Source organism: Leptosomus discolor, chromosome 16 (assembly GCF_034619465.1).
Source record: "Leptosomus discolor isolate bLepDis1 chromosome 16, bLepDis1.hap2, whole genome shotgun sequence".
NCBI classification, from domain to species: Eukaryota; Metazoa; Chordata; class Aves; order Leptosomiformes; family Leptosomidae; genus Leptosomus; species Leptosomus discolor.
In genome coordinates, this window is record NC_141406.1 from 7,555,212 (window position 1) to 7,569,116 (window position 13,905).

At 36.8% G+C, this 13,905-nt stretch overlaps 1 protein-coding gene across 1 annotated transcript in view; it reads right to left on the bottom strand.

Annotated features, from left to right (window-relative positions):
- The window catches only part of TXNRD2 (thioredoxin reductase 2), a 35,064-nt gene that overhangs the window by 7,553 nt on the left and 13,606 nt on the right, over positions 1-13,905 (bottom strand). The window contains exons 11-12 of the mRNA XM_086474472.1: positions 13,027-13,201; positions 4,320-4,456 (exon numbers count right to left, since the gene is read on the bottom strand). Of these exons, the coding sequence (XP_086330598.1) occupies positions 4,320-4,456; positions 13,027-13,201 (312 nt within the window). The remainder of the gene's footprint in view (positions 1-4,319; positions 4,457-13,026; positions 13,202-13,905) is intronic.

The window sequence follows — 13,905 nt, forward strand, 5'->3', positions numbered from 1 at the left end:
CACAAATCTAGAAGGAATGATGTGGAGACATAAGAAAGGCATAACTGAAAACCACCTTTGTGGGACAACATTAAACGCTTTGTAAAACATGTGAAGTTTTGATTCATACGGGTCCTACCAGATACAACACTTGTCACACTCCTGCAAAGCCCCACTTGCAGGTAGTCATCTGACAAGTCCTCAAAAATAGTCTTCAGCTGAAAATAAGAATTCCCCACAACACACATTGAAGTTTTTAAAACTGTTTTTTCATTATCCTAAAGTTTTTTAGCATTTACTGGAATCCATTCCTCTTTCCCAGGCTATCTTTTCTCTACATGTTACTAGATAGACTCTGTACATAGTATTAGCTACCTTTTACTTCAGTACACATACTGTATCAATTATCTGCATATTAATACGCATTTACTCTTTCATCTTTACTAATAACCACTTAAGTTAGAACTTCCATTGGAAAAAACTAAACTGAAACAACATTATGTCTAACCTCGTAACAGAAACTACAATTCTAATTGTTAATGAAGACTAACCTATTTTTCCCCACAGCTCATGACAAATCACAAAACTGCAAGTCTATCCCTTTTTCCCCAAGATCCATCAAGTCATGGTTTTTCAAATCCAGCATTTTGACTTTAAAGTCTGTAAATGTCATTTACCAGATGAAATTTGCCATTTGTTTTTTCTTATACACATTTGCCTGAAACATGGCTGCCAATCATTTCTGTAGCAGGAAATACAGATGTTGTTTTGGCATTCCAGAAATGAATAGAAGATTGGAACGAGAGATAAAATTGTGAAAGCACTGCCATGCATTCCATAAAACCCAACTAATTACTAAAACATCCATGCAGATAAAGCCCAATTTCTTATAAACAATGACTTAAAGACCTTCCTTGGTAAATATTTGAAATGAACATTCACTTTGCAGTCATGTGTGGAACTACTCTGCTGATTATTATGGATACGAATTGTTCATAAGAATCCTCAAATGTATTACACATTTAAACGAGATGGCTCCTAAGAGAGTTTAAAAAGCTTTGAAGTAATGTGTATTTGTTCTAACACAACTCTTTTTGGCCTTATTTCTATTCAAAGCAACATTCTGTACATTCCACCTTCTCTACATATCTTTGTTATAACACCCTTTGAAATATCACAGATGTATAGCAGCATGACCATGTGACAAACCTCCTTCTGAGAGAACTTCTTTATAGTGTGCACCTTGCTTTTCAACAAAAACACTACTGGAGAAACAATTTTAACACAGAGTTTATATCAGCACTGAAAAAAAAATTCAAACTACAATGCCAGCTTGCTCTTCCTCATCCTGATTACAGAAGATGAAAATGCCCAAATGGAATTTTACCTGTCAGTTGAAAATAATATTTTGCCAAAGCTTGAAATACTTTTTTGACGGTAGACAAACTGACTGGCCTTTGTAAGGGTTTCTTCCCCTTTTCTACAAATGAACAGCTTGAGCAACATTAGGATTCCATTTGCCATACGAGGGTGCAACAAGACACCCATGCACACATAGTTTCCCATTTGTGCCAGCTGGGTATGACTCCCAAATGAAAACAGTCATTCTGAGCATAACAGGAAACTTGCCTTTCCCCTCTCTCACTCCCTGTCCAGCCAGGGCACTGAATTAAAACAAAAAAAAATAGTTCTTGCTATTTGGTAGCAATTTAGTGTCTATTCAGTGTCTAAAGGAGGGAGGAGGAGAGCTTTAGAACTACTTGCAAAGCTATGAGCAACAGCACTTTATGACAGGGAGAAAGCAGAGCAAAGGCAAATCCTAAGCAAGAACACGGGAGAAAAAAATCTTATTCTTATAATCAATATTAGGGATCATCGATGCCCATTCACAGGAAACAAGATTCCCTCTTCTGTGCTCTTCTGGTAAGTCTCACCCAGAAAGTATCATACCAAGCTCTACAGCTTTGTGGTTCTTAGCAGGATGCACTTGATTCTTAAGTGTGTATTCTTTGAGATGTGCACTAACACAGAACTTTCTTTCACTGCTGGTTCCCATGCCAATGAAATTTATTAGCTAAATTAATTCTGCTTTAAAAAAAAAAAAAGACAAAATTAATTTAAGTATTCAAATAATTGAATTAGTGGAATTATATGGCTCACAGATAAGATAATGCCAATAATTTCTTCTATCTTTAAACTCTAAATGCACGAGTATTATACTGTGATTTCTTTAATTCCCTGTTTTGAGTCCATATGCAGATAAAAGCTTAAGAGAATATTTCTACAGAGCACTGATTTAACTCTTCAGCTTTTCCCCAATTGTACACTGGACACAGTATAAAACTGTGTTGCTGTTTTTAAAACTTCCATTTAGAAGTGCCTATTGAACAACTCAAGTTCAAAAATCTGCACTAATAAGGACAAAAGCAGGAAAAGGAAATCTAAGTTTTAACAACAAAATGAAAATGACAAATAAATTAAGACCTGATTTTTTAGATCCAGAGTAGGAAAGAGGAGGGCATCCTGCCTCCAATTTTATATTTCTTACTTAACTAAATCCTCAAAGGGCAAAAGACAAAAAGCACCCAAAGGAAATGACTTGCCCAGAATAACACTGCAGATTGGCAGTAAAACGAGCAATAGAATCTAAGGCCCTGCCAGCATTGCCTCTAACAACTGCATCTTGGATTAAATTAAAAAGAAAAGTTTGGAAAGCACGAGGCCCAACCAAAGCATATATCAGGGACAGGCAGGTGTAGGAGGTCTCTGTGAGCAGAAAGAGGACTTCAGGAAATATCGCAGAGCAAGAAGCGACAAGTAGAGAGAGCTGTATGTGAAGTGAGAAGAAAGGAGAGGAACTGTACATAATCCTAAAGCTCATAGTGACTGGACAGGACAGAGAAGCTGTGGAGAGTAAGGAAAAAAAAAAAAAGGAGAAATAGCTGAGCAGGAAAGAGTTTTAACACAGTTTAAAAGGAAATGGCAAGTTGTTTGCATGAAGATGGAGACAGACAGGAAGAAACACATGTCTACGTAGAGGGCAAGAGGTCAGGAATGGTCAGCAAATTTATGAGATTTAAGTGTCTCTGGCAGTTCCAAAGTCCAGTCAGAAATTTGCAGGGCTGTTCCCAAGACATTATGTAACCTGTTACATCTCTTAAAAAACTCAAGAGCACCTGTAGGGTTTATGAATTTAAGAGACCCTTAAAAGATTTTAAACATGGCAGAATGAGAAATCTTTTAAAGGTCTCTCAAATTATACTATCTATGGTGTTTGGATATTGCTACGGTATTTAGATTTACCAGACTTTTGAAACAGATAACTTCACTATATCAAAACCAATCTTGATAGGAAAGCATGTGCTCAATCATATTAAGTTCAACAACAGGTGAAAGAATTTTATATCTTGCAATGTCCAGCCTCTATATTCTACATATTGCTCACGTTTTTCAGGAATAGCAGGCAGCTGATGAAAACATCTTTCTGTAAGCGTACAGTTCAGAATCCAGACAAACATTATTTTTTACAAAGACAACATATTTGAAGATGCCCAACTTAGAGCAGATACTCTGAGTTCTTCTGTAAACTGAAAATTGAGGGGTTGGAAGGATCCGGAGAAGACATTCTTGTCACAGATAACTGTAGACTATCAATAGCACTAGGTTAAGGCCACAGAATGCTGTTTGTGCATCTATAATAAATAAATTATTTTGCTTAACTTATAATGTCCCCTCCTTTAAAAAAATCATAACAAACAACCAACCCCACACCTCATGTTTACTTGGCATAATCATTCACAAATCATGAACAGAAGTCAAATGTATTTAGTATTTGCAACCATTACTTTTTATTATTCTAGAGGAAGATACTTTTGTCAGAAGCATTTTGTGTCAGGGAGCAGAAATTCTGTCTTGTGACTACTCTCACTTAAAACTCAAAATACTAAAAATGGAATTACAGAACTTGTCATGGTCAATCCCAGCAAGTGCATTCAACTCCAGAAGGTAAGAACTGCTTTCACTCAGCATTCACAGCAGTATGAAGTCACATGTCTGAAGTGATAAAAACATTATTAGAGAGATAATTGAAGCGATAAGGGCATTATTATTAGCCTCTGACCAATGATGCATTCCCTGATAAACATCAGTAATAATCTCTAATGCTGAGATACTTCACAAGATCCATGTGAAGGAAATTACTGACCCAGGTGGCTGGCATAAACACTACAGCTCTGCAAAATGAAAAAGAGCAAAACACTAAGATATATGCTAGAGCATGACGACATCTGGGGACTAGTTGGCTTCCTGTTATTGTAAAATAGTTTATGTAGACTCAGTACCTCTGTTATGTCTCCAACTGCATAAATGTGAGGAACAGAAGTAGCTTCACTGGCATCAACAATGATCTTTCCCGTTTCAGAATTAGTTTTCACTCCAACTGTCTCCAAATTGAGAGTTTCAGTGTCAGGGGCTCGACCTTAAGGAAAAAAAAGAAATTAAAGTAAAAACTATTAGAAAACTTCAGCAGTGTTAATCTAAAAAGCTGGCATTCTCCACTGTAGGTTTCCAAGAACTTTGTGCTATTTGATAGTCCAAATAGAAACATGACAAAACTTATTTCATACTGAAAAAGCTGTTAGGATGGAAAGTATGGATACGATTCTCTTTGTGAAAGACCTCTATTACTATTGCTTTTGCTCAGACTGTTTCAGATAAAGTTATCCTTGAAAAATATGCAGGACACCATCCACTGCAAAAAGTGCAAAACCCACATGGTTTAATATTTATTGTACATTCTAAATTCAGTTTTCTAACGTAGCATGAATATACATATAATAACTAAGCAACTTCTACACTGAAAATTTCCAATAAACTTTAACCAAATGACACTCAATACTAACAAACAGCCCGTTGTGCACACTTCTGGATAAAAATTATTAATAATGCTCTTTGACATTAAACATTCCTGAAGTTACCTTTTCTTGTTATCGGATACACTTAAAGCTTTTTTACTTCCCTCAGCTTGGAGGAAATAGCTTACCAACTTTGCTCTCAAGTCCTTAATGCTGAGTTATTTATCTCAAACTCTGTATTTGAGCTATTTCTGTAGAGTTTAGAAACACTATCTTAAACTGATTTAAAAATAAATGAGGCAATTTCTACCAAGCCTAGATTTTATTACAGCTTCCAATCATTTTGAATTCTCTCATCTTTAATAAATATTTTTGTAGTGTTTTCTGCATAGTTATCACTTAGACCACTGAAATCTTGATAATGTTACACTGAGCTTTCTATAGAGCATCTAACAAAGCAATTCCTGACCCAGAAATTGGAATCTTAAATTCTATCCAATTTTTCAAATGTATTTGAAGGTTAACAGCCTACTGAAATTATCAGGAACTCCCAAAATTTGCAGGGACACACAGGATCACATAGAAAACATTACCTGAATATATCCAAATGAAAGAAATTTTGTAACATTCCATCTGTTTTTAGAGGCTATAAATGAACATGGATATAGCTACATCCACATATATAGGTCTCCTTTGTGTGAGTCATGTTTTGTGTTTGATGTTAATATAGAGCTATAGCAAAGCAAAACAAAAAGGGAAGGGTGTTTTCATCATAAAAACAAGCTCTTTGATGTTAATGTAGGAAATTATTAAACAAAAGGAAAACCTCGCTTGTCAATACAGACCTAATTATATGTAAACATATGATTCACTGCTTTATACATCTGCCATATAGCCAGGCCCCCCAAACAATGTCACATCTGAATGCCTCTGTAAAGACTTCTGTGTATTAATTTCATCTGGTGAAACCAACACTTCCTCTGGGAGTACTGACTGAAGCTGTCGGCACTTGGCTATCTGTCTGTCTTCCCTTCTGTTGTCCCCATGGGATGTTGATCTGCTGTTCCTTCTCTGCCCCATGATCCCTAGTCCTGATGCTATCAGGCAACAAAAATAATAAACCTCCAGGACCTTATCTTGGCTCGGATGTGAAACAACTTCCTACCGTTGTATTTCTTTGTGTATTGAGAGTAAAGCCTGGATATTCTGCAAATGGACAACTAATGGGGTTTTCTAGTTTCCCCTTTTTCCTGCCAGGCAGAGCCAAGAGAAAGCTTAGCACGCAATGGCAGTCACTGAAAGAGGAAAAAAAAGAAAAACTGTCCATAGAGTAATTTAAAGACCTGTGACAACAACAGCTGAGTTTATCAAATCTGCAGGATAACACTTAACCTTTCGATTCCAGTCTATTTTAACATGTGTACAGCTTGGTATAAATAGCTAAGAGTGACAAAAAATGTACTACTATACTACTCATAGTGAAATTTCTCTCACAGTTTTACTGCCTAAATATTATTTCTGAAAGCAAAAAGAAAAACTTTAAAAAAGCTGAACTGAAGTTTTATTGGCCTTTGGCCCCATGCTGGCACACCTCCATAAGCCAGAATTACACTTACTGACCTTGCTTCATCTCAAATTCAGTAGCTTAGGATCATGACTATCCAATGTGCCTTGGCAAGTTTTAATGTCAAATTCAGCAAATTCTGATATTTCCCAACATTCACGTACTTGTAGTATAGAATCAGCTCTTGTGATTTCTCAGTAGTATTAGATCAGGACATTTGCTTCATACCCATAACTCCTAAGTTTTTTTACATTTACAGCTTCAAGAAAGCATGAGTTTACAGCTTATTTCTAAGATCCAGAGGGCAATATAAAACTATACCAAATCCTACCAGGCACACAACACAGAGATGGCCCCCCCTGCCTCCCTCCCCCTAAAGTCAGCACATGTGCTTTTAGTTTGAAGATGTCCACTGCCCTGAAACTGCCATGGAACAAGGAGCATATGATTGTATAAGACACAAGAACAGATTTAGCTTTTATTCAAAACAGCAACATATTATGCCAGACCTCTGGAAGAAAGGTGACAATTCAAATCTGACCCTTAAAAAGGTCACCTGCCTCCTGCACTTTTAATACCACATCATAATCTCATCTTTAATAGATCCATTCAATAACCACATAGCTGTAAAAATCTCACAGACCCCTGCTTTCAGGGCCTGCCCCCATTCACTTTTAATTTTAAATGAAAAAAACAGCTTTTTGATCTGTTTTTGTAAAATCTAACAACATGGCTTCCTAAGGGGGCTACTAGCCAGCTTAGCTACAAAGAGTGACAAGATCCTAGTTAAAGCGCCCATCTCAGATACGTGCTAGGCTGGTTATATTGTGATGTGGCATTTCTGTCCCACCATCTGCTGAGGGGCTCTGGTAATCACACTTGCACATAGCGTAAAGTGAAGGCAGTATCAGGCTGTTACGATCTTCAGGTGCAAGACCTTACAGTGGAGACCATTACAGTGGAGACCAAAGCAGCTAAACTGAGAAGAAACCACAGGAATAGGCATAGTCAAGCAAGCAGCAGCAATAAATGAGTGATAGCATAGTCTTGCACACAGCAAGATTTCCCAGGGTGATAAAGGTGCAGCTGACAGCAGAATTTTATAATGGGTCTTCTGCAGTTTCTTAATCAAAGAAGCTGGAATGTCTGTTTGCGTCCCAGCATTTGAAAAATCCAAACTAGAGCCAATCAAGCATTTTATTGCCAGGCGTGACACTGCAGTTGGCCACTGTGAGGATACTGCAGGGTGACAGGATGGTTCTTCTGGCATAAGACTGAAGCCAAATAGTCTTCACTTCTTCCCTACACGTTGGCATTTTGACTTCATAATTTTACCCAATCTGACCTCAGTTTGCCTTAATCAAAACCTCATCTGTATTCCCAGCCTCTCATCTTATTCTGGGTGCCTGACACACTCCTAAAATCAGTTTCAAGACCACTGCCCTTTCCTCCTTCAAATCCCTCCTCAAAACCCACAAGGTGTTCACTAAAACATAGCCAGCTGACAATGACCAATAAAGACCAATTCAGTATAACTAATATTCAGATTACAAGAAAATATTGACAACAGTAATTTTAACTAAGGTAAAAAAAAGTTCAGAACTCTTACTATATTGATAGCAGCACGCACCAATTTTACAAAGACGTTTTTGAACATTTCATGCATTACTGATAAACTTTCAGCATGCCTGAAAAAAAATCTGACCCTTAGTCAGTGCTAGAGCATTAACTGGTTCTTTGCCAAGTCTGCCAAGCTGTACTATCTCTTGTAGCATTGACTATTAATACTTATTACACAGACAAACCACCTCAGCAAAAAGCTTGTGCAATCAGTAAACACTTGGCCATCACCATCCACTGTTCTTCTGAAGTTACTTAGGTATGGAGACATGTCGCTTTCATCCTGCCCAAACAACAACAAAAATCAACTCCAAGTGACATGCAATCACATGAAAACCTTACAGCATCAGACAGATTTCTAACAATTCTATTTGTTTTGTTTTCAAGATCCTGTACAAGGTAAAGTGGGTGGAAACATTTTCTAAGAAAGCTACAGTTCACCTTTACATTAATTCTCCCACACTAAGCTTGCTTTAACCAAAGGTTTTGTACACCCTTAAAAGGATGGCTCTGCAGTCTCAAAAACCAGTACACAACCACCATTCCCAAATGAGGTCACTGGCTTCAATCTCCTAGACAGTTATGGGTGAGCAGAACCTGTATTCTGTAGAAAATGTCACAGTAATTATCCTGGTTTAATGAAATTACTTTGGAGCATTTTCCACTATTTTTTATTTATTTATACCACCATTTAGGTAAAGGCTAGCCATTACCCATCAACTTAAATAGCACCCTAGTGCCGAAATAGTTCTGAACACAAAACGTTCTCTCACACACAGGCATAGCCTAGCATCTAACTCTTCCTCAACATGAAGAAGTAATTTTACTAGCTTGTAACTACAAAAATAGGTAGCATAAAATAAAAGTTCACTCAAAGTTTATGGGTGGGTTAAACAAAAGAAGGAAAAAGTACCATCCAGGCCTCTTTCAATGCAAATAAATTAGTAGCACATTAAAAATAGCCCTCTTGAATAAAGTCTGACTGAATGTCATTGAAACTAGATATTGGGAAAAAACCTAAAAGCACTGGCTGATGTAATGGGACTGACATTAGGACTGCAGAAACCACAACTTACCCAGACAGTAATGAATTAAAATTAATGAGAAAGAGACCAGGGAAGTTCAGAAGAAAGACCCAGAGTCTCAGCAAATGACATCACATTAGTGCTAGCAGTTGTCTGAGATCAACCAAGGTGCATTATTTTTCACTGAATAGTTCAAAGGTTAAAAACTAGATGGCAAGATTTCGTTTGCAAAGATGAATCTAAAGCCCATCCCCTTTTCTATAGGGCCTGGCAGAGATATGCTCACAGGAGATCACAGCAATATTTCACCACTTTTCAAAGAAAATCTGCAAACAGAATTTCTGTTTTCTTAGTTAATCCAAACTGATTTGGTTATAAGACTTGAAGAAAACTACTACCAATAAAAATGTTATGTACATAACGCTTTCTTGACATTGAACAGCACCAGAAAATCTGCCAAGCATCCAGTCTGACACAAAGGACAATATGCTTGTGAGCATATTATGTGCAACACCTGAAACCTGTTCAGCTTTACACTGAGCTAAAGTTATAATTCCTTTTTTATAGCAAAGATGATATTATTTCAAAGACACCATGGCTTTACTCTAAGCTTATGAATGCAAAGGCACTTGAGAATGGTTGTTCCATTGCTCTCATCAGGGAGAAAACTCCTTTTGTAAAGCTAAACTTAAAATCTGCTGATGGTCATCTTTCTGTTAACTTACTAGCACACTACCTCACTTTCTCTGTCAAACTAATTCTAGGATATTTTGTAAACACTGCTTAGTTTAATCACCAATTCAGTGTTGCTCCTCTACACAGTAAGATCCCATTCGATACATGGTAACTCAGTATCTTTTCCAAGGACTTTGTGAATAATCAAATTCCAGTTAGAGCAGTGATGTTTTGCCATCTACTGCAAATTCAAATGGAAATTGGAATTGCCAATTCCTTTTATATAGTAGCTGTGTTGCAACTGCAGCATTCAATCCACAGGTTTCGGTCCTCCAATAGCTGAAACAAATCCACTCTACAAAGCTTGACCTCCCACAGCTTTGCCCTGCAGCTCAGCAGTTGCGTCTGTTTATGAAGGTGTTAATCGCTACCCTTTTCTTTGGGTGGAGACCCCATGTTCAATCTGTACATGCACACACACCTACCACTGCTTTGTAGCTCAGGTATGTCAGGCACCTAACATATACAATTTTTTTTATGTCCTTAAGAGCAGGGGAAATACTATATAATATTAAAAGTTCATTGGTTCCATATTGAACAACAACAACAAAATCTCAAAAGCTCATCCTTTCAGGAGAATTCTCACAAAAGCAGAAGACAGCACTAGTAAAAGAGAGAAGGACATTACAGGACTAGACAGGCAGAATCAAATAAAAGTCAAGAAAAAGCTGTTTCACTGATCTGGAATAACAGTATAGTCACTCAGCAAGGTAACACAGGCCCATAACAGCTACATACAAAAGCTTCGGATTGAAACCTTCAAATTAAAAGGTTAAAAGGTATCAAAATAAGATAATTTTTTTTTCCCCTCAAATATTTTGACCAGTTCAAAAAAGCTGTTAGAAAAGCAAAGGGAGCATTGTGCCTACTTTTACTGGCTTAAGCATACAAGCAAAAAATTACACATTCCAAAAGACAAACAAAACTTTTCAGAGAAACACAACGTAAATTTTATTCAAAGGGCCTACATTAAGAGATAATACTGTAGCTTACCAAACTCAAACTATCTCCCACTGTCAGTAAATATTTTAAATATTATTCATAAAAACCTACTAAAATTCCATGATGCACTTACAAAAATTATGGAAATATCTACTATAATTCAGGCTACAATTAGTTAACAATAGCGGCTGCTTTTTAACTAACTCTACAAGCTGACTCTCTTCAATCAGTATTGTAACTGGCACATCTGCAGACAGGAAATCCTCAACACTACCAAGTTTCCCAGCCTATTATCTGAGACACCTGGTGTGGGTGTGTTGATACAGAACAAAACAATGAATCATATGGACTGCACATCAATTAACCAGCTTTAACTGTTAATATGTTTAATCCTTAAAGGTGGAGTGCCAATCTGAACACGAAAAAGTTCACAAAACCCCTCAAACCCTCAAACTTTTAGTTTTGCAGTTTCTAAATATGAATTGTAACTTAAAAATCTATGACAAAAATTATAATACATGTAGGTCCTCAAAATAGTGAGTGGAGTCATATTGTAACTGAGTTGCAATAGTATATCATGTAACCTTATTCCATTATAATTACACTAAACCAAGATTTTTTTTCTTATTATTTCAATGTAATAGCTCTTTTTATCATCTTTGACAGAAGTAAACAAATTGACTTGACATTTCACAGGTGTGACTCCACCTCAGTGTACTTTTACCTGAAAGCTTGAGAAAAATCAAATACAGCATTTAGAAACCCACTTTTCAGAAACATTTTCATCTCACCTCATGAATATTATTATTCCACAGTTTTCAGGATTGTCATATCTTTGGATAGCATGACCTTTTTTGCTCTTGGCAAGCACTAGTGTCTTTGATTAGTTCTGGTGAGCATAATCTGTTATTATAGGCTGTTTCCACAATTTATAGAGTCCATTGCACTTCTAAGAGAATAGTAATCACGATATACAAAAGAAAATGTTTGTCACAACATACAACCTGCTTTCTGTTTGGGTTATTAGTAAGATATAAATCTGACTTGACCAGGGTAAACGAACAACAGGACACCAGATTTAGACTACTATGCAAAATACAAAACGCTGTAAATGATCTGTAATGTTTCCTGTAATGGATCTATTCTACAACCACAAGAATTTAACTTTATCTGTCATGAACGAAAGAAAGAGTAATGTTTCCCCACCGCTCTAGAACAGTAGTGTCAGATAAAAAGAACAGCTTAAAAAGAATAGCTTAAAAATGAAGTAGTTAAAGGAATTCCTAAAGCTGCTAGTAAAACTGATCATTTCTCTGCATCAAAACAGATTTCTTGGGCAGCAAGTTTAAGCCTACTTACTTTGTTCACCAGATATCATCCACTTGCCAAATGTCACTACTACTTTTAGCCATTCATTATTTACCTGGAATTCCAGATATTCACAAAGATTTATAAGCACAGAAGACAAGAGGTTTCCTATTCTGGCAGGCTTGCGTTCCATCTGAACCAATATACGAACTGAGGGCCAACTCAACAGCAACAGAAAAGCAGCTTAAGGACACAACGCAGAAAGAGTGTTTTTGTTCCTGCAGGCTGAAGCCTTGTACCATACATCATTTAGTGTGTTAATCCTTACAAGTAGCAGCATTTGACTCAAAGGAGGCAAACCCCAGATTTAATTCCCATTTCTGGTGATTATGCTCATAGGCATTTGTCACAAAATTATTTTAAACTTGACTTAGGCATCACATGTCAGTTCCGAGGGCTCTGAGATATGTGAAAGTTCCTAACCAGATTTCAAAAAGCTCTGAAGTTCCAGTGAGCTTGGATTTTTAGGGACAACTACTTCTCTTGCTCTGAACTGGATGGCTGCAGTAACAAATTTAAGCAGCACAGTTTAGAAAAATTCCTAGTAGCCTCTTGAACAAGGTAAATAGGAACTTGTAGCAAATACCTGCATGAATAAGGCAAGAGCATGGACTTAGAGAACACTACCTGCACTACAGAGGTTGCCGGAATTCATGCTCTCACTCTCTAGTAAATGGTATCCCATTTATTGCAGCTCATGCAAAAGTAGTTACCACGGATTTCTTCCATTCGCTCCAAATTTCATGTGTTTTTAGACTGTAAGTGCACAAGTCAGGCATCCAAGAAAAGAATTAAAAAACTATCAATGTTTAGGTCACTAAATATTTAATATTAAAAAAGGGGGGAGGTGTGTGATGCTTGGCCACATACAACATGATTGGGGGACTTCATTTTCAGAATGGAAAGCATTGCAAATTAACGTTAAGATAATCAAGTTTACCTACTGCCCACATCACTGTGTCAAAGGCATCAGTTTCTTCTGTGCCCAGGTCAGTATTTTTCCAGGTGACTTGCAATCTGTTGCTCTCCAATTTTTCAACTTTGGTTGGAAAACATCTCTTTAAAAACTTTGTGCCGTAAGATTCCATGTGCTCAGTTACTAAAGACGCCATTTGCTGTTAAGTAGGGGAAAAAAATTATTTATTCTTAGATATATGACCTTTTTAATGTAAAACCCTCCTTCAGCTATCTTCATGAAAGTCCAGTAAACACACTGTATTTCAAACATTCTTTGTCACTTAGTTACTATGCATTATCAACACATGATAATTTATTGAGCCATTATGACCTGCAACTCCATTCCAAGAGGCATCTAATCTGAATATTCGAACTATTTTCAAAAAAGTAAAATAGTATATGAATAAAATGGTTGCTTTTAAATCATTTGTTGCTTATACAAAAATAGCATCTAGAGAATTTAAAATGTAACATTACCATAATTACCATTTTCTGGCAGCTTGAGGAGAATTAAATACTCTCATAAAGCTAAGGAAGAAAAATAGTTCCCTTTGCCATGACACCTGTCATTTCTCTGCAATGACTATGAATCACTAAGGTTTCCTGGAAAGTTCTGCCACTAAAAGGAAATAATGCTGTTGTTCTAAGAGCCTGCTTGAAATAACGCAACACCACAGTCAGTAGGGTGTCACATTGACAGGTTTATCCAAAGATGCCGTTGTTCTTGACTGCAGTAATTCAGGTTGCTCTTTGACAAAGAGTATGTTCGTTACTGTCCTGGTTTGGGCTAAATCAGAACTAATTCTGTTTTAGCGCTTTTAACTTTTCAGTTAAGTCTCCTCTAACTAACGGCATTTTCTGA